The sequence below is a fragment of the Dromaius novaehollandiae genome, chromosome Z, assembly GCF_036370855.1.
Source record: "Dromaius novaehollandiae isolate bDroNov1 chromosome Z, bDroNov1.hap1, whole genome shotgun sequence".
Taxonomy (NCBI): domain Eukaryota; kingdom Metazoa; phylum Chordata; class Aves; order Casuariiformes; family Dromaiidae; genus Dromaius; species Dromaius novaehollandiae.
In genome coordinates, this window is record NC_088132.1 from 68176968 (window position 1) to 68202668 (window position 25701).

Sequence of the window (25701 nt, forward strand, 5' to 3'; positions counted from 1 at the left end):
ACCCTTCGATAGATACTTTGTGGCAAGACAGATGCATCTGAAAATGATTTTGCTGTTTTATTCTGAACTCTTGCTAATTTAGCATTGAACTGAAAGAATCAGGAAAAGATAAAACATTAATAACCCAATAATAACCCAATAATTAAAAACCCAATAATAACCTCCCCCAAAGTATGCTAATACAAGCATAATTTTCACATTTTATCCATGTTTTTGTATCTAGAAGTAGTAATAGCAAGCTTATCTACTATTTAATTCTAAGACAATGAAACTAAGTTTATTTAAAGAAAGAATGCAATTACATGTTAAGTTTTTAAAAACAATGCTTCAAATTATTTCAAAAAGAGAAAATTGATATAAAATATTATAATGCAAATTTACCACGTAAGTATTTCTGAAATGTTAAATGAACCAAAACTCTGCTAAACAATGTTGAAAGAACAAAGATGGTTCCCCAGTTCTGTGTATGCGGGAAGAGAGAATGGGGAGGATGCTAAAAACCCTTGAAACCATTACCCTTCCTTCATGTTCCAAGGGGACCTCAGCCCAAACACCTTATTTCTTTTTTTAATGTGAAAGGTTTGAAGTATTTCCTTAATTTTCAGTAATTATAAGAGCGGCCTTAAAACCTAAGCCATGAAACACATATTGAATTCTGTGACTCTCAAAGCTCTGCAGGATTAGAACTCTTTAAGCTCCTGAAGTTTATAAATAACCGTATCTTCCAAGCATTAACAAAAAGTAAGTAGAAAACATTTTCTTTCATTTCATTATAGCTCAAAGAATAGATGGCAAAATTTCCAAAATAAAAAATAATTTAACTTAAGAATACAGCAAACTTCAGTGTCCCTATATAGCAGGTAAAACTTATTTCTGAGCAGAAGCTATTCAGATACAGTTACGGGAGAGAGTACATGCCACTACCATTTGTGCAGACAATCTCTTTTAAATTTTCCTAGGTTCCATCAAATTACTCTATTAAGTACCATTTACACCATTCCTCACTACACAAAATCTTCTAAGTCTACCAGTGTCCAGTTATCTTTAACTCAGCTTCATAATGCATACCTCTATCTGCAGTTTAATGATTTCATTTTGCTTCTCTTCATCTTGAGTTTTCAGCTGTCTGGTTAACTCTAATATTTCCAGTTCTTTTTTCTCTATTTGTTCTTTATACCCCACTTCTATCAGTTCAACTAATAAAGCAGCAATAACACAAAATATGATGATTAAACGATAAACAGGCTTAGATGGAAAAATAGCATTTCACAAATATTAAGACTTTCTTGAACAGCCTTTGAGTACTTCACAAGAAAGCAATTTCAGTCAAACAAAAAACATGTTTTAAAATTACATGGAAATGACCCTGCCCCATCACAGTAAGATGGAGTCTCTTTAATGAGGCATCGCATTCTACAAAGACTTTGTTAGCCTTTTTTTGAGTTAAGTGGATAACCAAAAACTCCTACTCTAGAAAGTTACATCAGTAATGAAAAAAAATTCATATTGGAATCAGGTTTTTCTTGTTGCAGTATTATTAAGCCCTGTTCTTCTGAGCATAGCTGGAACCCTGTAACAGAAATCTATCTCACAGTTTCAGTCAGCACTTAACTCAAAATCTCATTCCTTTGGATTTTTCTTAGGCCTATGTTCCCAGTGTTTGTTCCACCTGTTCTGGAATTTCTGATCATCCTGTACTTCTGTATTGCTACCTCGCTGCAACTGTCTACTCTTGAGCCAAGATAAAATTCAGTTGAACACTCTATCCACTTACAGCTTTCACGTGTCTTTGTTTTGTCAGTACTACATTTGTACTTTTGTCAGTACTACCTTTGTACTTTACATAGAAAACGTTTTCCAGCTGTATGTTTCCATTAAGAAGTTGAACTGTATCTTGTATTTTTCCTGGAATAGGTTTCAACATGGTTTACCCAGCTCCATAGCATTTAGTCTTTAGAGAACTTACTTTTTTTTTTCATGTCGCAATTCAATTGCGTTATTTCTAATTTGTGGTCTTCCTCTTTGTTTTTAATTTCTGTCAAAAGCTTCTCAATCTGAAGTTTATATTCCTGTGGATGTAAAAAGCTTAATAAAAAAATCTTCAGGTTTCTGTGCTTACTTAGAAAGCCTTCTGTGAACTACAACAGTTGGGTCAAAACGTACAACACTCTATAATTCAGTATTTGTTTTTTCTGGCTCTAGTAAATTCAGAATGTCCAGTTACTACTTCCACAACCTGACTGAAGTCCACAGATGAAAAAAATTGCAGATACAAATTGCGTTACAGCTATCAGTACTGTTAAAATAAAATTAGAAATTGCTCTTATTAGGAAAAAGGGGTGATTGGAGAGGTGATAGCCCTTTTCCCAAACCAGTGCTGTAGTTAGTTAATGACTACGGTTACACTTTCATAGATTCTGACTGAAGATTGTATAACAATGAATTGTATTTAAAATACGTAATTTTGTTACTGTTGTTTATTATATCAAGGATTCCACAATTTCTCACTGGCAGCAATGGAAATGGTAGTGGTGTTAGCAGTAGTGATGCTGGTGGCACTGATGCCTGAGGAAAGGAAGTTTGAGCACACCTATTATAAGTTTGCTCTAATACATTAAGAAATACTCCAGAATTACCAAGTAGTAACCACTGGCTGTAGTTGCCAGTGCAGAGGTACTTACTCCAAAGCTCCTGTCCTAGCCCTCTCCTGTAGGCAGTCACTGAGGCACTTGAAAAGGCAATTACTGATTGGTCGTAATAGTATATATGTCAGGTAAGTGCCTTCAGAACACTGGGAGGCTCCACCATGTATATAATCATAGTTTGTATGCCACAATTTGAGGATTAGTATTGTAGGTTTTCTCATCTTTTTGAAGGCTTTACTTATTTTATCCTCAAATTGTCAAGATAACAGCTCTATTGGTATGAGTTTAATATAAACAACTCATAATTAGTATTAATGCAGACACAGAAAATCAGTATTGAGAGTGTTCCAAATGCTATAGAGGTAACAAACATGCAATCTTAGCACAGAGCACTGACAAGACTCCTGACTAGCACTGCTGGCGTTATCTGTCTTCCAGAAAGGAGTGGAATAGATGAAAAGCAGAGATGCTAGATAGAATTTGTTACGAGTTGAGGGGCCTATCCTCTTTGTACCATTCACTCCTAAGGAAACCAGAGACAAAATTCAGAACTGTTCTTGATTCTCTAGCAGTAAAGCAGTTATCTTGAACATTATATTTGCATTTCTGGACAAATGATTAGCTTCTAGCCTATGAAGTTGAATTTAAAGCTAATATAGCTAAAAGTATGTGCAACTTAGATTGAGCCAGAGTTCTCAGCACTTAGTAGAACTGACCTCTTAGCCTTTGTAACACATTCTCATATTGATACTGGTTTGAGAACAACTGTTCTCTTTGTACACACAATAAACTCCAGGAAAAGTGCAACAATAATGTGATCTGTAGCAAAGAGTTTAAGAATATATGAACTGTTACAATAGAGAAAGAGACACCTTATTCCTCTGCCTAAAGAATGACCGTTCATGACGGACCTGTTCACGAGCCTTTAATTTCCCTTCCAAGATGTGAATACTATCCTTCAGCCTCTCATTTTCATCTATGTAATAATAAAACATAAACTGTATGAGACACTAAAAAGTACATTTTGGCAATATTATTAATGTAAGAGTAAAAAATATTACTTCCATTTGACTTGTCTAAACTTTAAGAAACGGTTAACATTTTGAAGACTTGATGATTTTCATTTACACAGCTATGTAATTTTAGTTGCCATTTTCTGAACAGAAAATTAATAGCTTAATCATAGTATTTGCCTAATATTACTACTTTGATTGGTTTTTAGCCTTCTCATAAGTGTTTCAGTCAATAAAACTTAGATGCAAAGTTCTTTAGTTCAGAAATTAAGAGATTATCATAATGTCTATGGCACTTGCAAATAGGAGATGCAACTCTTTCTTTTTAAGTACCTGCTTCCCAAAAAATGAACTCAGTGAATGCGTGTAGGCTCCTATCCAGCCTGGCTATAGTGATAGTAAATATGCTATTAATGGTAAATATGCTATTAAATGGAAAGTAGCATTGCAAAGACAGAATTTAGAAAAAGTAGATAGTGCTTTTATTATTAAAAATCATTCTGATTACTGAAAACAGCCACATACTTCCCATTTTTAGACGTTTACTAACACTTATGCTACTGTGCCTTGAACACCAATGGGTATAAAATTAAGTATATGATATATAACTACACTGTGATATAAAGATACTTTGGTTCATGTTATGTATAAAAATGTAATACATGTTTATATATTATATATAATATATATATTCATTTATTTTATATATTTATATTATTTATATATTTTTATTTTAAAATAGCAATGAGACTTTGTCAAGTATTTACAGATAACAGCTAAATTTTAAAACATCAGCTGAGGATTAAGACTCAGATTTAATAAAGCACTTAAACATGTAAAAACTATGTGTAAATGCTTTACTAGACCACAGTCCAAAGAACAAATAAAACCTTTTCACTTTTTGTAACATTTCCTGTGCAACACTGAATTAAAATTAAAACCCAACTATTGATTAAAAATCTCACGGAGCTAGAACTTCTTTTACTAAGTGGATTCTAAGGATAACAGCAATAGGCATTTATTAAGCACACAGACCACTAAAACATGCATAGGACTGATTTTAGATACAATTTGTTTCCTTTCTGATTGACTGCCAGTGAGCTTTCTTCTCTGAAAAAAGCATTAAATATACATTAAACTATTAAATGCCTGCTCATTCTAAATTACAGTACAGTATATATAAGAAGATTTTTACCTTTCACGTTACATTGGTTTTCAACAGTTTGTGTTAGACCATTTATCACATTCTGTAGAGCAGCACATTCTAAAAGAAATGATAATCCAGTATTTTTGAATAATTTGTTCACTAATTTCATTTTGGAATTCATTATAACTATCAAAAACAAATAAATACCATGTTTAAGTTTTTTTTTTAAACTGTAATAAAGAATGTAACAGAATAACATACTTTTTTATAACAGAAGTTTAAATACCCATCTTCTTGGTCTTCTAAGAATATTCAATATTTTGAATAGTAGGAACAATGTACTCCTTTGCCAACTGTAAAAATAACTGAAATTCTTCCTTCAAGAATCTCTGCACAAGTATGATCAGCTATGTCTTTTTTTTCTAAGACACTCTCCTTATTTCATTTATCATACAACTTTGGAGAAGGCCATTTTTTGCAAGAATGACTTATGGACTACCGTATATTGATTCAAACCTCACTTCTATAATTCAGCTTAAAGATCCCTAGTCTTTTATTAAGAGACCACAAGACTTTAGAAAAAAATAAAGAACCTATATGGTGTGTTGTCCTAAGACTGTACATATAAAACAAAAATCATTTAAGTTACTTCATATTTGAGATTTAGCTTATTTAACAATGTTATTATCCCAAGCCTCTCCTTTTGCAGATATACTTCAGGTAAGACAATAGTATGCAAGAGAAAAGGCTGCTGAACATTTTGTTAATGGCTATATAAACAGGAAATGTTTGGCATGTATAGGCATTAGTATAGTTTATTTTAAAGATTCAGTGAACATGGTGTATAGTATAGCGACCTGAAAAATCTAACAAGCCAGATATTACTAGATGGACTTGGGAGTTTCCAGACAGTGTATCAAAGCGCTCTGTAAATCTGCACTAAATTCGGCAAATTACGACGGAAGGAAGATTGCAGCACTGGGGTCTTTGCTGTACAACACTGTCTACAACTCAATGTTTTAGTAAAGGAAATTTAAAAGCAGCAGATATTACTTTTCTACATTAAATGAGGATTGCCCACAGCAATGTTTTAGTCGTTCAAGGTTGCTGGAAATATCAGTGATGAAGACACATTTTCAGTGGCTGGATATTAACTTGCTTTCTTTCAGAAAGTGCTAAACATTTTTGTGAGTAGCTGTAAAATTAGAATACTCTGATCCTGCATGTGACCTATGACATAATGCATTAATTAGTTAATTACAATAAAAATTGATTAAAAATTGATCAATCTGATTTAACTCATCTAAAACCATATAACAATGCAGAAAAAAACCCTGAGCTTTAGTAACATGACGTTTCAGCTATCAGGCTTTGTATTTTGATGTCTGCAAGCAACATCAACAAAACCTGCTTTAGCAACTTCCTCTGAAAATATGCTTTTTTTTCAAGAAACAATTACTATAAGGCTGAATATTACCATAAGCTATACATGTATTTTTTCCGTAAGGATTCGCTAAAGTATGTATGCATATTTCAGAACTATTACGTTAGGGATAGATCTAATGTTCAACTTCTTAACATTTGTGCAATTTACTAGATTCTTTCCTACTTTTAATACAGCAAGGAAAACATTTTCCTTTTGTATATCCATTTGTATATCTTGCAGAAGCTGGCTAAATACTGATTTTGTTAAGGCTGTTGCAAATTAGTTTCAGTTTTACATATAATGACTATTATGAATTGGTAGAAAAGTATATAAATACATGAAAATTAATAGTTATTTTAAACAATAACCTTATAATAATTGAATTGCCTACATAAAGGTAGTAAAAATGAATGTTAAGAAAAAATCCATTACGGGCTATGAGAAATGGCATTTCCCTAAAACATCCTTTGTCATTACTTTTCAGGTGGCCATTCACATGATGGAAGGACGAACATCATCTCTATCTTATTTATTCTTCAGAATAGGAACTTTTAAGCTGTCAATGGAGGAGGCCTGGCCTATATCAAGTATCTGCCTTTGACTTTCCCTCCAAAAATCTGCCCAAACTCAGCCAAGCTGTAGACTTCGGAAAATCTCAGTTTCTACATGCTCCCTAGAGACTTTTTACAACCAGCTACTAAACTGTCAAGACTCAAACCAACACTCCAAAAACTGAACACAACTTCTCCTATAATTTCTCTTCCTGACAGGTAGATGTTGCTCTGTAATTAGAGCTGATGTCAGACTCTACATACTTTAACTCAGGTGTTTCTTCTGCTGGCAATTAAAGGTGCTTGATAATAATGAAGAAAAAGACAGAGATTGAGAAAGACATAGTGCCAGAAACTGAGGCAAGGATTGGAGGGGTAGGGCAGAACAGAGCTACATACTACAGAGGGGACAGGTACTAGAAGTGAGAGCCAAGCAGCAACCAATGGGGAAATTAAATGCTGCAAGGAGAGACTGGCAGGAGGAGCAAAAAGGATGGTAAGAGTAAGATGGCAGATAGAAATCCACCCAGGTGAGGTGGAACAACAGGAAACCTAGGGAAGGATAAAGGCAGGATGTAAGAAACCAGGCTTTAGGAATGTCAGTGCAACCCTACTGATGAACCATGCTGATACCTGGTGGAATTTCTGTATTTCTGGTTGTTTTATTAAAAACAGACACCACATACAAAAATCCATATAAACGGAATATGAAGATTGCAAGTCAAACTTCCAAAAATTTGGATATGATAGAATTAAGATTGCTCAAAATCTTAATTTGTCTTGAATACATGCATAATCATACACAATTCTTCCCCAGAATGAACCAGATGAAGAGAATGGGGAGGGATAAAGATTGTGATCTGGGAATAAATCAGTACCATCGTCATTTCAATTACAGAAAGTCAGAATCTTACTTTGAGTGAGACAGGATGCCGTAGGACAGAGAAGGCTTTGACACCACAGCGCAAGAGATTCTACCTCTGCCTGCCTCAAACAAATTCTTTGTGGTACTGCTAGGCTGCTTAAACCAACAGTAATCAGCCTTTCATGCTTGCAGGCCACCCTAAATGTCAGGAGATGGTGTCAGTGTGCCACTGTCCATATTCTGTGCCACTAAGTGTCCTGCAAGCCACTGTGAATATCTAATATATTACATCCTTGCAGGCATATTAAGACCAGAGTAAGCATCCCTGATCACTTATTCCTCATTTTATTGATACTCACCTTGAGATCTGAGCTTCCAGGTACTGAAAATGTGTAACTACTAATCAAGAAGTGTGCCAAACCTTGAAGAATTAGACCTTTCATGTCTCAAAGTGGACATCTACAACTGAGGGCCTTTTTTGATATGCATATGTCGGTATGAATCCATCTGTAAAACTGAAATAATATAAGATCTGCTTTTCATTAAATAGTATTTATATGCCTTATGTTCATTGTAACCTCATCAGTAAAGTTACAAATCATTCAAAGACTGGGGACACTAAAATTGAGGTTGCCTGCTCTTAAAACCTTCCTTTTTATTTCTGAAACACCACACCATTTCTAAAATGGCTTTTAATTTCTAAAATAAATGAAGTACACTAAATAACAATTTCTCATCCCCTAACACCAAAGCTCTATTGAAAAGAGTAAGTAGGTCATATAATTAAAGACTACATCACAAATAAGGCAGTAAAGAAGAGGAACTAAGAAGCCAGACCCAAGATTAAGTTTTCCAATCAATTTTTTTGATCTTTAATCTGTTCTTCCATCAAGCCTGCTTTTCATGCATCTGAATTTGTCAGCCTGCCACATTCTCCTGTTCCATGCTTCCAAAGAGGCAGTAGAGGGAGCACTTACAGCACAGAAACATTACCTGCCCTCAGTTTCTATACTGCGAACCACACTAGCTCGAAAGAATTTGCAGAAAAATCCTGCTCAAAAGCTGAAGCTCCAAGTTACCACATCCAGTACACAGACAATGTTAATTATGCGGAGACAAATCTTAATTTACAATAGAGATAATTCTTGGGATTGAAAATTTAGGCAAATAGGAAAGGTTTTCCATGAACCCCTCCCCCCCAAAGAAAACGCCTAGAAATACTATCTCTCTGCTCTAAAACATGAAGAAGCAAGAGCTTCTCCAAAAAAAAACTTTAAGATGTTCTATCAATTTTTTTTTTCTACTCTGGTTTGGAAAAAACACTGACATGTTTGTGTTGAAGTGTAAACTACATGCATTCAGTGTAAGACAGACACCTGGTACAGAAATTTGCACTGTAAACAGTTTGACAGAGATTTAATCAACTGAAAACCTGTTAATCTTTACCACAGGCAGCAGTAGTAGCTCTCCCTGTAATTTAAAGAACTTAATGGCTCACTCTATTAAGCCACCAAAGAATGATTCTTCCTTATTATCACTTCTACTAATAATCACCATGCATTCAATAGTGCATTATTTGGGTGCCTTACAGATTTATTCTCCTGTAGGTTTGTCTGTGCTGGAAGAGATTTCGCATTTCCATCCATGGTTAGAAGCTAAATCAAGACTGCTTTCTTAAAATGTGATTCTTCCAGTTTACAGTGTTTGTACTGACTAGTTCTACTACAAATTTTCTATCCTTTCAGAATATACAGATATCAATTCAAATGCTTGAAACATAGGCAGAAATTGGAAATGCATCTGGGTAAACATGGAAATAGCAGCTAGTCTTACAGTGAACCACAGCCATTTTAAATACAAGCCATTTCAGACAAAACATATCCAGTCCCAAGAATATTTCCTTATTTTTATTATCTTTAAAGGATATAACTTGACAAACTTCTTATGTCATTACAGTTCTGCGACTGTACAATTTGCTGGGAACCCATAGTGAGTTTTGCTTGCCTACATGAAGGAAGAAAAAGCAAAATTGTGCTAAATTGTTGCACCTTTGCTAGATCACATGGCATTAGCATGTTAGGAATTGTGAGTGGTTCCTCCTCTGTAAGTACGCCCTACATGCAGAAAGACTGAACAGCCTAATTGATCTTTTTCCATGTTTACTGTTTATAACTTAGTGCAGTTTCTTTCATCTACATTTACACTTGAAGCTACTGGCTTTTTTAATAGGGCAAATTACATCAATCATTTTTAAAATATATTCAACACACTAAGTCAATGTCCTCTACAAATATGTGATCCTGAAGATACTATGAAAATGTTACATTCAGTATGTCTGTCCTATCTTGGCTATTTAGAAGCACCATCTACTGCTACAGAGTAACTCCCACAAGAAATATTTCAAGAAAGTGAAGTAATTAGCTATTAGTGAACATATTCTAACAAACCGTTAATTCAGTAAAAATAGAGCCATAAATTGTTCTGTGGGTAATTCGATTGCTTTCTTTTCAAAGATTACAGCAGACACAAGAGTGCACTGCAACAGGAGAGTCCACTTAGTCACCACAAAAGTTCAGAGACAGGGGGGAAAAAAAAAAGAATGTCAGACTTTTGTCTGTCTTATGTGGATCTGCAGTGATTTTTCATCAAACTAAAATGTTCAGCAAAGAATGTATTAGGATAAAACAAGGCTTATCCATGACCTTTCAGAATACACTTACCCAGCCTTCTCACCTTTTTTACTTTAGTTTTGTTTAAAAGGTATCACTCTGCTCTCTCTCTTCAGTTTTCTACAGTTTCCTTCTTCCTTTGCATTTCCTTCAGGAGTTATTCTTCTTGTATATTACCTTAAGCAGTTCTAGAGATAAACTTCAGGTAACTGAAGGGTATCAAGGAGCCCTCAAATTCTCAATGATACTTGACATAGATTTCTTGGGGCATGAAATGCTATCCCTGTTGCTGTTTCTCCTACTAAGAGTTCTTTAGCTGAAATAAAGTCGCACCTCCTCCATACCACCACCATGAGCAGCCACGAATCCTTTAGGGTAGATAGAACAAGAACCTCACTTCCATAATGCTCTTTCTCTTTGTTCCTTTACTGTAAGCAGCATGTTTGTTAGGAATCATATGTGAACCATTCACCAACAGGTGCTCTCTCAGGCTTTTTCCTTAGCCGTTCTGTGAGTCTCTTTGTGGTGTACTATTAAGCCTTACATTCTAAAGCTGAATTGTTTACTTACCCTATAAATACATTTGCTCTTGTTTCAAATTTGTAATATGATGAACTGAATATTAAGAATGCATGTTGTTGATCATGACGTTGGTGCAACTGTCCAAACCTAGTGATTTCGGCTGCCTTTGTACTGACGCTTCCACTGATATGCTTGAAAAATGTGACTGGGTTGGATTCTGGCAGGTGGTTTGGGACATGAGGCTAGGAGATACCTTCCTTTCCAAGTTGGCAAGATCACTGTATAAAGCCATTTGCATAACAAGAGTCCCTAAGGATAACGTTGCCAGAAAAAGAATGGAAGCATCAATGCTACATTTCATGCCACCCGTCTTCTCCAGTCCTGAGGATCTATTTCCCCAATCAAAGAAAAAGAGAGGTTTTTTAACCCACACTGCTTTGACTTTCAAAAATGTTTTACAAAGCAGGAATCAAACTCCTTGACACAATACTTCTAGCGTTTTGATTCTGAAAATACAGTATACTACTACAACACAATAGATTTATTATTAAATCTGTCTTCTGAAGGGCAGATGTTGTAGGTGAATTTGATGAGGGAGCAAAGATTATCGACTTTAGAAAGAAAAAGCAAAATGCTATAGTAACATTTTATAAAAACTTATTAAACTGTAATGCCCTTATGAGCTACTTTTAACGTTACAAACGTTGGTGATGTCCAGTAACACTGTTTATCTGAAGATTCCTCTGACAGCATCTACTGCGCGTGACAGCAGTTTGCTGCCCAAGATAGTTAGTGAAACTATGCTCCGATTACAATTAAATGAGTGCAGTTCAAAAGATTACTTATATAAACACTTCGAGTATTCTGCCATATTAGAATTCTATTGGAATACTGTATTGGTACATTAGTCTAGTAAAACAGCCCTATTAACTGTCTTAATTTCTAAATACATTCTATTTCCTTGGTATCTCTCATTTACCTTCTACTTCCTTATCACCAACCAAGTGGCTTTCAGAATCACCTGTTGGATACACCATATTGTTCTAACTTTCTGCTTTTCCCTTTTTTTCCTCTATTGCTATTAACAGCTCTGCAATCTCTCTTACTTCTTAGACCAGAATCCTTGCTTTCCAACAGTTCTGCCTCCCTATCCATGCTCTTAATAATTTGCACAACTACTATGAATTAAATATTATTGAGATCTGTTCTTTCCTGACTAACCCCCCTGCTAAAACTCTGGTTCCTATTTCATGCTGATTGCTCCGGTATTTCTACTTGGCCCTCTGCCTTCCACATTTTTTTTCCCCATCATGTGTTTCAAAACAGCTCCAGAGATCATTCTCCTCAGTTATGATATCAACATAACTATCTCCTCAAATCACTTTGCTCTTATCTCATAGAACTGAGGCACTACTTTCCATTTAAAAAGCCCAAATCTCCCATCTGACTTCCATCTGTTTTTAGCCCATTCTGCTTCCACACTCCTTTCTGCAATCTTCCCAGCTGCTCTGACTTCCTGCCTTCTCTTTCACATTTGCTGCTCTCCTTTCTTCCCCATTGGTTTTATGCTAGAAATAATTTCTTCTTTTTGTCCACCTTTTCCTTTCCCTCTTCGAAATCTATTTTGTACAAAACCCCTCTTTCTTGTTGTTTTCATCAATAATAAAACATCTTGATCTGTTTCTGACCAACTGTCCTGTATTGTGTTTTGTGCTTGACTGAAAAACAAATGGTCAGTCCAGATTTCCAGCCAGTTCACTACCCCATTTCATAATACCCAGTAGTAGATGCTTCAAGAAAGAGTAAAAAAACCTGCACAAACACTACCCTTAAAATATCCTCTCAGCTTCCAATAACCACAAGTAAGGAAGACCTGAGTGAGAGGTACTGTCTTTGTGTTTAACAAACTTGATAAAATTTTCTTCCATGAATCTGTTTCATCTTTTTGGACTCGTCTATACTTTTGATATCCACAAACTCCTGTGGCAATTGATTCAAAAACTTCATTTTATAACGTGTGGAAAAAGTTCCTCCTTTTGTTTGCTTTAAAGAAGACTATCCACCAACAAGTCTGATTTCCATCTATTTATTTTATTACAATGAACAGTGAATAATCATTCCCTAGTCACTTTCTCTATACCATTCATAATTTTACAGCTACCAGTAATAAGCCAACTCTGCTGTTTCTGTTTAGGCTGAAAAATACCAGCCAACCTAAGTCAGATGTTCCCTAATTGTTACCATACCTGCCAGGGTGCTAAGTGCTTCCTCCCCCACCCCCTTCCTGAGGGTTTGGGTGCCTGGGCTCAGGGCCAGCTTAGAAAGAGTATAGCTGGTGACCTTGAAACAATCTGTCTGAACAAAGCTGGAAGATGACTCAGCAATGACTGCCCCTCTTTTCCTTGGGAGCTGCTTTTAAGTTGAGGCTCTTGCCCTTGGCCCAGCCTTAGCTGTGCTGCAGCTGTGTTGCAGCCATGTCTTGTGCCTGGCCATGTACCCTGTCAATCCAAACCCCGATCATGACTTAGAGGCGGACTTCCTGGCTTCATTTCAGAGCTGTCTTATCACTATGGACATGCTGGTGATCACTGGACCATGTCCGACCGTGTTACTGTTTCTAGACCTGATTCTGACCCTGACTCACTGTTAAAGAATACAGGACTTGGGCTGTCTAGCATTAGCCACTTAGCACAACTTACATAAAACCTGCTTAGCATGAGTAGCTAAATTTGTTGAAGCCTTCGGCCACACTCAGATAACTCAGCAGGTTAAGTAAAACAGGGCCCCAGAGCTGGTTCAAGCTGGAAAGATAAGGAAGTTGCAAGCAGTCTGTATTCCTATGTCTCACACTCCGAAAGGCAGGATGTGAAGACTTGGAAATAAGACCTGTACAGGGCATCAGGACCTTGAGAAACAAAGCCTCCTTTCGCTGCTGGTGCAATGTTAATTGCTGTGGTCTGCAATTACCTCCGCCTCATCAGGACCTTGAGAGACAACGATGGGATCCAACAACAAATGAAGGTACATCCACCAACCGAAGCTGCAACGGTAAAGATAAGGAAAGAAACAGCCTGCCGAGGGACAACAATGAGACCCAATAAGGAGCAGGAGACCCCAGACCTGAATGTTACTACTGGTCTGAACTACCGCATGAGGTGTAAAGAACTTAGACTGAAAAGTTATAATTGCCCAGGGATTTCTTTGTTTGGGGTCCCTCTTTGGAAGCACCCAGCTCAAGCTGTAAATGCTGCACATGCATTATTAAAATTTATTTATTTCATTTCGCTCTGATTTGGCTTTGAACTTCTCAGCGGGAACCTAGGGTTGGACCTCGTTATGGTGGCTAAGCAAGCATAATTTTTCCATAACACTCACCTTCCTGTCTTGACATCCAACCTGCCTCATCACTATAGACTTGTTCAGTGATGCGAACTCGTGGCTGACCCTTGCAACCATCCCTGGACCTGCCCTGCTCAAGTACAGCAGGATTGGGTCCCTGCCTCTGTCAGCCTTGTAACACAGCAGGCTCCGTGTCCCTGTCTGCTCTCTGACAATACTGAACCTTGCTGCCAGGTCTGTATCTTTTCTAGTTCTGGTATGTCCTTTTTGAAATGTGGGGAACAAGAACATTAAACAAAAAAATCACAGATTTCTACAGAGACATAATGTTTTGTTTCCCTGTTTCTTTTTTGACCACTTATTTTCAGAGAATTGTCCACAATGACATGAAGATCTCTTTCCTAGGTAGTAGTTGCCAATTAGAGCCTGCTGCTGTTCATACACAATGTCTCCTATATGCATTCTACTGAATTTCACCTTCCCTTTTCATCACCCTGTCATTCTGTAAGATGAGATTCTTGGCATAACTGAATAGATTAGTACCATTAGCAAACTTGTACTCACTTTTTCAATAGCTTTTCCAGTTCATTTCTGAGCATGTTAAATAATTTAAGTCCCAGCAAAGATGGAAGTGAAAGCCACTGGCAACTTTACTCCTGTGTGAAACTAAATTTATTCCTACCCTGCTTCCTAACTTTAGCAGTTTGACTTGTCTGAGACAGAAGTTTTATAAGATACACATTTCAGTGACCTTATGAACTACGGAATAGGAAACCACAAAACTATACATACATATATATTTATACATATATATACCATATAATCTATGTAAAGTACCAGATATTATTTCCATCTTTTCTTAAACAGCCATTTGAAAAGATAAACTTCCAGAACAGAAATACTAAAAAAGAAAGAAAAAGTTCCTTCATGTTTATATTCACATTTTCTCTTCAATTCCTCATTTATATGGCAACTTCTTTATTAAAAGTTAGAGGCTTAAAATTCCCCAACAATTAAAAATAGTCAAACGCCATTTCTTCATTTATCTTTAGCTGCTATTAAACAGTTTGAATACTCTTAACATTTAGATAAATTTTTATTACCATCCACAACTTTTTAACGCCATAATGACATCCATTATACAAAGTAAAAGAAATACGACCAAAACCCTGATCACATTAAAACTAAAGTAAGAGAAATACATCCTATGGAATAAACCTATGACAATGATCAGTATCAGAGTAATTGAACGCAAGCTTGAAGGAATTGTGTGTGATTGCTAATGCTGTATAACTGAGTTGGAAATGCTACCGTGATAAAATCTTGATGATGATATAAAGTCAAACAGGCTGTCACATTGTTTAACCTGACCTCTTAGCATCACAAGGGATTAAATCTCACGCAGATATAAAGTCTAATCACTTTGGATAGACTAAAGCTTTTCAGTCCTCAAGAAGCTAAACAAATGCTTAGGGAAAACACAAGACTTGAGTTCCACCAATATCTAAAGTCCAATACAACGGCACAGAATTAATTTAGGCTAAATTATTTCAGTGACCAACATTAAAAGAGAAATACTAGAACTTCAATGCACCTGTCAGCATGGTAGAGGGAAATGTATTCCAAACCTCAGATTGGGGGGTTTGGAATCAAATCAAATTGACCTTAAATAAACCAAATCACACAATCAGCTAAGAGATAACATCTTTTACACCATCTCAGAGCACCAGTCCCACCAGCTTGACATCCCATCTCCAATTACAGGCAAACTTTGATGTTTTGGAACTCTGACATTTTCAAACTTTGATGTTTTTTTTTCAGTGGAGAAAATGTTTCTGGCAACCAGCTGAAACATAACATTAGATTTGGTCATATTAATAGCAACAGAACAGCTCAGCTTGGGATGTGATGATGTCACTGATGGCCTTATGGTTCCCAAATGTTGACTCTTATCATTCTATACAGACATCTGAACTGCTTGTGAATGTTAACTACAAGTTACAGGCTTGCATTTTAAGCTAAACACTACTTATACTAGCCTGCCTAAAAATGCTCGCATCGCAAACTGTGGTGGTTCACTCGATGCTCAAGAGGCCTGTATGGATGGGAAGGGTGTACTTTTGGGAACAGTAACATCATTAGGTGTCCAAAGCTGAGCCTTTTCCTCCTCGCCGCCAAAAGATTGTTTCCTTGGAGCAGCAGAAGGAGAGAACACAAACAAGAACAATTCAAGACGAAAAAAACAAAGAAAATGCAGAAGGGAAGCTTTTCTTTCATAGATACCACATGAAATCAAAAAATCTATTAATGTGGATAGATACTAACCTTGACTGGAAAATAATTATTTTAACTCTGCTCTCAAGACTTATTTGTGGATTAAATTTATGTTTTATGCAAATGAGGTTGATTCCACTGCATTATCAAAAATTAAGCATTACTATTTTCAAAATGTTCTGGATTCTTGCTGTTTTATTTCTGTATTTGAGATTACCAAAGATAAAGGAAAAATTTCTCAGAACTTCCTAAACACAAGAAAAGAACATACTGTTTTTCAAAATAGTACTTACCTTCTTTTACTGAATCCTCTTTTGATTGGCTTAATTTTACCAACATGTTAGATTTTTCCAGCTGAAGAACCAGTAGGTTATTTGCTTCATTAATTTCTGATATTTTCTAGAAAATTGGTAAGAGACTAATGTTATACTATGAATTTTTGATAGAAGTTTTAAATCTTGAGCTTTAAATTGATATAAACATGTACACAACACTATGGTTGCAAGCCTATTTTACTTGACACTCTGGGAATTCCATTATAGAGAAGAACAGAGTTAAACTTGAAAGCCTGTGCTGTACATAATTAAACATTTACCATCCAGAACATACAACATTGACTTACAACATTACTTACAAACTCCAGGAATCTTTGACAAGTATAATTTTGGGCTTCCTCTTGCAAAATCAAATATACTAAATAAATGTTACAGAAAGGCACAAAGTAGAAGATATATCTGCAAAACTCCTTAATCCCACCTTAATTTAGTTGCTTCCTCTGAATTCTTAAGTCCATAGTCTAGATCAGTCCTCAGCAAAGTTCTTTTTGTTGCTTTGCATCACAGGTTACTAACACCACCACTGAGCGCTAAGTAATGTGTGTGAATAGTGACTGGTGTAATAACTTTTTCCATGAGAATCACAAAATTTCTTTCAGGTGCTCCTTCTGTATTTTCTCTGGTAAGGATTTACTGATCAGGATCAATCACCAGAGAGCCAGCCAAAATGGGTCTAATCAAACAAGAAATACAGCACTGATTTTCTCAGTGGATCCATCTTAAAAGAACTGACATATTCTTAAAATAAAGAGAGCTCAATGCATATGGAATATAAGAACAGATGCTCTTGCTATGGTGATGACTTTTTTTTTTTTTTTTTTTTTTTTTAGAATAAGGAACAATTTCTGCAGGGACAGTACAACAAAGCTGCGTAATACAGGTATCTCCAACAGAAGCTTCTGATGCAAAGACTTGCATGTATTTCCTGAGAAACTAAAATTCTACCACAGAACACTTATTAAGCAGACTCCACACATTTCAACAAGTCAGGCATTCTAAGACAAATTTTAATCTGTGAATCTAAAGGTTTTGGACAAAAAAAAGTGTCTGTCTGCATGCTTATGCAACCTAGATGTCTTTATAAATCTGATTTTACATCCACAAGTTCTGATACATCAGCAATAACCTTTCTGAATTGAGACCTACACCTAGCTTCTTTTAACCCACTTCATCTCTACATACAGAGATTCTGATTCACTATCATAAATTTTGTTCATAAGTGCCTAAAGATAAAACATCTTTGTCTATTTATCCACACAGAAGTCTGAAGCTTATCATACTGAGCAGGGACATGTGGAGTAAGTATTCATTAGGAATAACAAAAGAAATACACATCTTGCCTGCAAACAGAAGGTATTTTAGTGGATCATATGTAAAATGGTATTTATCTGGGATCTGTCATTCACCTATGAAAAATGATCCAAGATTCTCCTTCACACAAACAGTAAATGCACAACAGCACAATTTTCACTTGCTATTTCACAAATCAGCAATAAAAAGCAAGCACATTTGGATAATCACTCATCTTAAATCATTCTGAGCACTAACAGACAGTACACTTACTTCCCGAACAAAACTGGTATTACAAGACACAGTAAGAATAAACAGACACCACTTAGAAGAAACTTTCACCTGAAAAGCATGTTAAAACATGCCAAAGTATTCACAGATAGCAATTTCAATGTTTTTTTACCTTCTTCACTTACCTTTTCTATCACTGAGAAGTCATCTAGAAGTTTACCAAGATTCACCAAACTGATATTCTTCATAGTTTCTTCACAGTTGTAATTCACTTATTTCTGGAACATTTTATCCGATGTTCATTGTATACATAAAAAAAAAAAAAAACAAGAATTATCTTCTCCATTCACATTATTTCAAAAGAATTCCATAGATGCAAATATAAGCATAACACAGAACACCTTTTTTCAAACTTAAAACTATTTTGCTTGTTAGACTAAATTTCAACCAACCTAAGTTCCAGCATTTCTAGAAAATGTCAGAAAGCTCAAGCCAAACCTATCAAACTGTTAGATGGTATCAGTGAATCTGGAATTTTTGTTGCTGTTTAAAAACAAACCTAAATCCACTTCCTTAGATACTATATCACAATCTTACCTAAAAAACAGTGCTCTACACGTAAGATGCTTGCAAAACATTATATAACTGACTGATATAAACATTATATAACTGACTCCTCTTTATATGCTGCAGATGGTCTTCCTATACTCTTTTTAAAGACTAGGAAATTGAATCAGGGAAGTGATGCAGCAAGTAACCCATAGTATTTTTTGTGTTTCAATAAACAATTATTCATTCTCCTCTGTATATATATTAGAAGCAACAGACCAATTTTTGTTCAACTAATAACTTGAAAAATGTTACTTAAGTAAATGAGACTTTACCAGGACTAGACTCTGCATTAATGTATATCTTTAACCATGTACATGCTGTGATACTTTGCTGCTACTCAGGCTTTAAGTCCCTTACATGTTTGCTCTGAAGTTACACTCTTCGTCATTCGGTATTTACAAGTGTTTATATATATGTAATTTCATTAGCAAAGCAGTAGATAAAGATAGTTCTCTGCACTTAATGCACAATTGTCTCTTGTACCCACTGCTTCCTCAAAGGGACTAATGAAATAGCTAATTAGCTTTTACTTTCTTTACCAACAATTTTAAAGAATATATGTGACATTAAGAATTAATACTTTTCTCTGTAGGTTAGCTGTTTTCTTCTCTGTAAGTTAAATGAATAATTTTAATAATCTGTAACTGTTGTTACAATGCAATAATCATTATAATGGATTTTGAAACACACATTTAGGACATCAATTTTATAAAACAATTATGGATCTTAATATGCTATTGGTTAATAATCTAAATGTACAGTATGACTGCCAAGTCCTGATCTTTCCAGTCTTTATCATGGTCAGTATCTTTTCCATTTGTCTATCACCCTTTTCATCATGCTTTTAGAACTGTTTCTTTGTTTTTATTTTTTGTATTTCATCCTCTAAATTTTGACTGAGGAGGTAAGCTGAGGGAGCTGTCATGTTGCACACTGTATTGTTTATGTATTTGCCCACTGCATGGCATCATTTGTTCTTTTATAGGACAGGATGTGCTCAGCACTTGGCAGTGTTAGCCAGTAGTACCACAGGAAATAAAACTCTTGTTGAACTAAAACAGTAAATTCAAAATAATACGTTGTATTACTAGTATATTTTTTCCAGCAGGAAAACTCATCATTTTTATTTTTTTTATTCCCCCCACAATGACTCTCTCTCAGTATTCTTTATTATTGTAGCTGATGATCCGATTCTGGAAATTAAGGTTTCATTTTTGTTTCACATAACAGTGAAACACATACTAAAAACCAAAATAACATGAAAATTTCTTCTTAGATTACTAACTGAATATCTCAAATGAACATTAATTATTCAGTAATAGGAACTTTAAACAGTCTCACCCTTTTTCTGCACTTCACCCTTTTTAAAGACAGGCAACTAACACTTGCACTGAGTCTAACCTCACTTTAATCACTCAGTCTTTGAAGATCCTGGGGATACTGAAAAACACAGTTTCCAGATCAAAATGATCAGCACTCAAGTAGCACCTGGTGAATCCCATCGCCTCACCCGATCTTACAGAGGACTCACGACGATGGCAACAGGACGGGCGGCTGCAAACCAAGCCCGCTCCCGCCGGGCCATGGCGCCTCTACTGCCCTCCACTATCTCTGCAGCGACACCACACCAAGATGCGGCCCGGTGCGAAGCAAGATCTTCTCACAGCCTCTCAGGAGCGCCGGGCACCCGTGGCACCGCCTGCTGCTCAGCAGTGCACGGCCACAACCGAGAGAAGATGGCGGGTGAAGGGGCTCCCCACCCCGCGGCGACACCGCTCCGCCGCGGCGAGGCGAGGAAACCACCACGCGCCCCCGAAAGGCGGGAAAACAGCTCCGCCAGCGGAGCGTACCATTAGCGACCCTGTGAGGGGGTTCCTCCTTCTCCTCCCCCCGCCGATCCGCTGTTGGACTCGACCGGCAGGCACGTGCCGACTGTTGGCGGCGGGCGCGCGAGGCGCGGCGGGCGCTGCCGTTGCCCCGCCCTGCGGGGAGGGGGCGGTGCCGCGGGGGGTGAGCGACTGTTGGGGGTGCGCAGAGCAGCGAGGGCTGAGGGCGCGGGTGGTCCCTGGGGGCCGCGGCAGGCCTCTCGTAGGGGTCTCCGTTATGGGGGATAACTATCCCTTTGGGGGAACTGGGGACACGAGTGTGTTGTGCCGTGCACCCTCATGCTGTCTTGACATAACCGCAGTGCTTCGACTGCTCCGTCGCTCAAGAAAAACAGACCAAACCAATAAAACAAAACAGGAAAACACCTTAGAGGAGCATCCGTGGAGGTCCTGATTTCAGTCCGCTGTGCATTCGGTGAATGATTTTATCAAATGGCTCCCCACATCGACATTAACGTGAGGGATTTAATGTGTGCATGTTCCCTTGAAGAGCAGTCAATAGACTTTGGATGGGAGCACTTCTGTGAGCGACAGAGACCGACTGAGTCCCTTTATCTTTAGTTCTCAGCATTTATACTACGCTTGTAGCCATGGTTACCAAGCAGTGATACTCTCCTGGCCTATCACTCCTTTTCTGAGGGAAATTATCACAAAGAGCTTTTGAGAAAAGTTTCCAAGATACCCATGCTAGTGTGGGAGCATGCCACAAGGCTTGAGCCTGATCAGCTAGGATTTCTTATTACAATCAAGACCTTGTCTTGTCTGCAGGAAGGTTGCTATTTTTGGGCAACGTGCTCAGATGCTGCCACTGCGCTAGTGACTGAAGAGTCTGCAGCTGCTTTGGGTAGACTGGGAAATTGATGGTTCTGCCTAAATATGAAAAGGAGCAAGTTTCTCCATTAATTGTTCTGTTACTGAAATTTGATAGCAAATCCAGTTAAGATTACTCTGGCCTGAAATCTTTTATATCTTACCAGACTTCGTTAAAAGTAGACACACAGGACTGGAAGGGACCTGTTGTGTCACTGAATAACATCCCTATGAAACTGTAGGCAACCAAGCCCTATGGTTATACATGAAAACAAAACAACCTCCCCTTTCCCAGCTTCTTGCCACTTTACCACATATAGATTGCTTCTTTTCCAGGTTAACACTGAGCCCATGACCAAGACATGATCTGCCATATGACAATCCTGCCAGGAGCATCTGTATATGTTGCTTCATATCCTGCTTTATCATGGAAACAAACTGTCCTAGGGCAGTGGGAGCTCTTCTGCAGGTGCGTTCATAGCAGTTAAATGTAACTGTAGAAAACAACTCATCATCTGGATGGTCCTGCTAAGAGGTTCACAGAAAGACATTAAATATTTTAACATTTAAATGATCATTACGTTTCAAAGTTAGTAGCACTGGGTGATTAAGAGAATCACAGAATAATTTAGGTCAGAAGGGACCTCTGGAGGTCACCTAGTTCAAACCCCTTCTTCAAGCAGGGCCAGCTTCAAAGCTAGATTGGGTTGCTTATGGCCTTGTCAAGTTGAGTTTGGAGTATTTCCAAGCAGGAGATTGTTTTATGACATAATTTGAAAAGGTGTTGTTTTAGGCTAGGACTTGGACAGAAAAAACGTTGTTAATTACTTCATGAATGTAGATTTTTCAGAAAGAGGCTGTAATATTATATTCTTAGAGCTACATCTGCATGCTAGAAAAAGTGTCCTTGCTCTCAGAAGTGCTAAAATGTGCCATAGTGTTCCCAGATGATGCATTTTTGTTTGTAATAGAGAGGAAAAATGGTATAGCTTCAATGCTTGTTGATGCTAATCAGCTGAATGTTGAATGCGGATTACAAGCCATAGGAGTACGCAGGACTTTGAACATCTCCAGAGAAGCAACAACCTACCAGGCACAGTCACAAACGCTGTTCACAGGCAACTGTATGATTAGAAGGTCAGAGAGTTGTTGTCCACTGGGATATAGGCACAGCAAAAGTAATTAAAATCATTTTTGTGCATAGAGGATCTGCAGCTGAGATGCAAGTGGGAAAAGGAGGATTATGCCGTCATAACCATAGCACTAGATTTGGCAGTCCAAGCGTGTTGCAATGGCTAACACTAAGAAGGAAAGGCATCCCCCTGTCATCCCCCAGTGAACTCTGCATTCTCTTTGTGATTTCTAGCACACTTATCCTGCTTCACTGGCCAGTTTTTACGAAACATCTTACAACCTTTTAGCTGTCCTCAAAAACTGCACCACCCCTAAAACCCTGCTTTAAAGGTTAAGTACTTTAATAAAAAATTCCAACTGTAATAGAATTATTTGTGGAGAAGACTAGATCAGTGCTTTAGTCAAACATCACAGTAATGAGTGCTCTTCTCAGGCCTGGAAAAAGGTGCACAATCACTCTTGATTGCTATAAAGATTAAAAAAAAAAAGACCTGAGTGGTGAGGAGTTTAAAGCACAGTAGTCCACAGTGTATTGCACAGTCTGGCTTTTGTGATTATTTAGTGGTGGTTTTATTTTACAGATTGCATTCATAGGAAGACAGAGAATGAAGACTGAGATCCAATGCTCACGATTAGGCAAAAATGTTATGACAGACTTTGACACAGAAATACATAGCATAATAAAAGACAAGACTTGGGGGGACAGAGCTTTAAACTTATAAGAGGTTTAGCAGTCAGCAAATATTCTTTTGTTTTAGCTTCTAAAATACTGCTGCTAAACTAGTAAGCAATCTAGTAGTGCTGAATCCAAAATCTGAGAGTTTTTCTTTAGTTCATTTAGAGTTTATTCTATTTTTTTGCCTTTTTATAGGGTAGTAACTTCTCTGGCAAGACACTCAAGGAGTCTGGTGGTCACTAGAAATATGTTACATTCACAGTGTATTACGCAGGTAGGGTAGTATTTCGTGGCAGAAATTAGTCAGTAGCTGAGTGATGCTATAGCAATACAATGCAGCCTACAGAGGGCTTCTAACAGTGGGAAACACAAATGTATGTTATTGTGATAATGAGCATCCTTATAAGAGAAACTTCTCTGGGCCAGACAGCTATGAGATGGTAGTCCCAACCAGATTTCCTGTTCTCACAAACAGCATCATCTGTGTACATTGAAAATGTCATTGTTAGGCTGAGACTTGAGTAATTTTTATTGATCTTTGTTATTGTTGCATTTTCACATTCCTCCCTATAAGCCCAGTCATATCAGAGGAATGTAGCATCTGCTGTTAAAATACCAACAGTGATAATATTTACTAGAATTAAGGTTTGCAAAATTCAACTCAATTTACAAAATGATTCTTTTCGTATTATTCTAAAGAGCACATGGGAGGATGTGCATAGGTTTCAGCCTGCTCTAGACTGTTAGTGTCAGACTCATCACAGTAGTTAACATGCTACTGTGTCAGACTGCAGAGCAGTTTAATCAAATGGAGGAAGAAATTATACTACTGTGCATCTTGGGCATCAGAATTGTTTTTGCTATTATTATAGTCCTATTGATAAGGGAGTTTATTTTTCTAGCTGAGGAAATGAAAGGTGTTGAGTATGGGTTTGGTTCAGAGATGTCCGCTTCTGTTGTGTTCTCCAAAATTCTCTATATTTGTCCAAAAGAGAAAAACGTATCAATATATACAAATACATGTTTATTAACTATTTTAATATACTAGAATGCATTTAAATATAGATATTTAAGTGCATAAATATACATATATGTAGGCACCTTATAGCTGGAGCCATCAAACAACACAAAACATCACTTAGTTTTAGCATGTGCTTGAGTTGTTGTTTTGTTCAGAAACAGAAAAATAAGGAATTATTTTTTTCTGTGCAGCTTTTTTTTTTTTTCCTCCATACTTGTGTCTTTTTGCCAGGCAAAAGATGACCTAATCCTTCTTTTATAGCTACAGTAATTGAAGAAATAATAGCTTAGCTTTAGTGTTTTTTAGTTTTTTAGTATCTATCAAAATACAAGTCTCATTACTTGTAACAGGACAGTGGTGGGCAGTAAATTTATAATATTGTTTATATAAATTCCACATTGTTGTAAACCTAACAGTAGTGGTCTGTGATGCAGGATGTACTAAAAAAAAAAAGAAGGTAAACACTAAGTAAAATGGAAATGAAACCTACTAAAATGTATATAATTCTGTGCCTCTGTGATAAACTTGATTTTGTAGTTTCCAGAAGGGGTTTTCAGGGTCAGATGTAAAATCACAGAGTCTTTTGTATTAGCTGTACCATATGCTTGACTTAAAATGGCTTTGGTCTGCCTTCTGAAATAACTTTGTAAGTGATTGGATGAATTGGATGAAAAATAACTCACTATATCATGCTGTCTACAAGACTTTGTCTGGAATAGCCTGTGTTTGTCTGCAGCATAACTTTTATTAAAATATTTGGCCATACAGTGTTGAAGGTAGACAGCATGTTCCAGCACTTTGCTGCATAGGCAGACTGGTACGTGCTGTTTCCAAGGGGAAAAAAAAGCCCCTCGTATTTAACTGGAGCCTGAGAGACCTTTACAGTCATTCAGCTCATCAGAACAATATTTTTTGTTCTAAAAGTCTCAACCATCACCCAAGCGGGAGTGAAAATATTAATTTGTAGCACAGCTTATTTGTTTTTTGTCTGACACAGATGCTCATTTATGTCGACTCAGTTTAGATTAAATTCTCTCGTTTGTATATATACATACGTGCATACCGATGCCCAAAGAGAAAGCATGTACCTGGATTAAATCATTATAATACAATATTACCAAATTTTATTCTATGCTGCAAGGAAGAAGGTATCTATCTACACACAGACAGATTCAGATATCCTTATGCCTTGAGAGCAACATAAATGTCTTCAGTAGTCAAGTATTTTTCATTAAAGTGTGTCAATATAATTTAC

At 36.8% G+C, this 25701-nt stretch overlaps 1 protein-coding gene across 1 annotated transcript in view; it reads right to left on the reverse strand.

Moving 5' to 3' along the window:
* CCDC152 (coiled-coil domain containing 152) overlaps positions 1-18578 on the reverse strand; it is a 19869-nt gene extending 1291 nt beyond the window's left edge. The window contains exons 1-7 of the mRNA XM_026115579.2: positions 18493-18578; positions 16745-16850; positions 4854-4922; positions 3557-3621; positions 1967-2069; positions 1069-1196; positions 3-89 (exon numbers count right to left, since the gene is read on the reverse strand). Of these exons, the coding sequence (XP_025971364.1) occupies positions 3-89; positions 1069-1196; positions 1967-2069; positions 3557-3621; positions 4854-4922; positions 16745-16850; positions 18493-18555 (621 nt within the window). The 5' untranslated portion in view covers positions 18556-18578. The remainder of the gene's footprint in view (positions 1-2; positions 90-1068; positions 1197-1966; positions 2070-3556; positions 3622-4853; positions 4923-16744; positions 16851-18492) is intronic.
* Positions 18579-25701: the final 7123 nt, after the last annotated feature.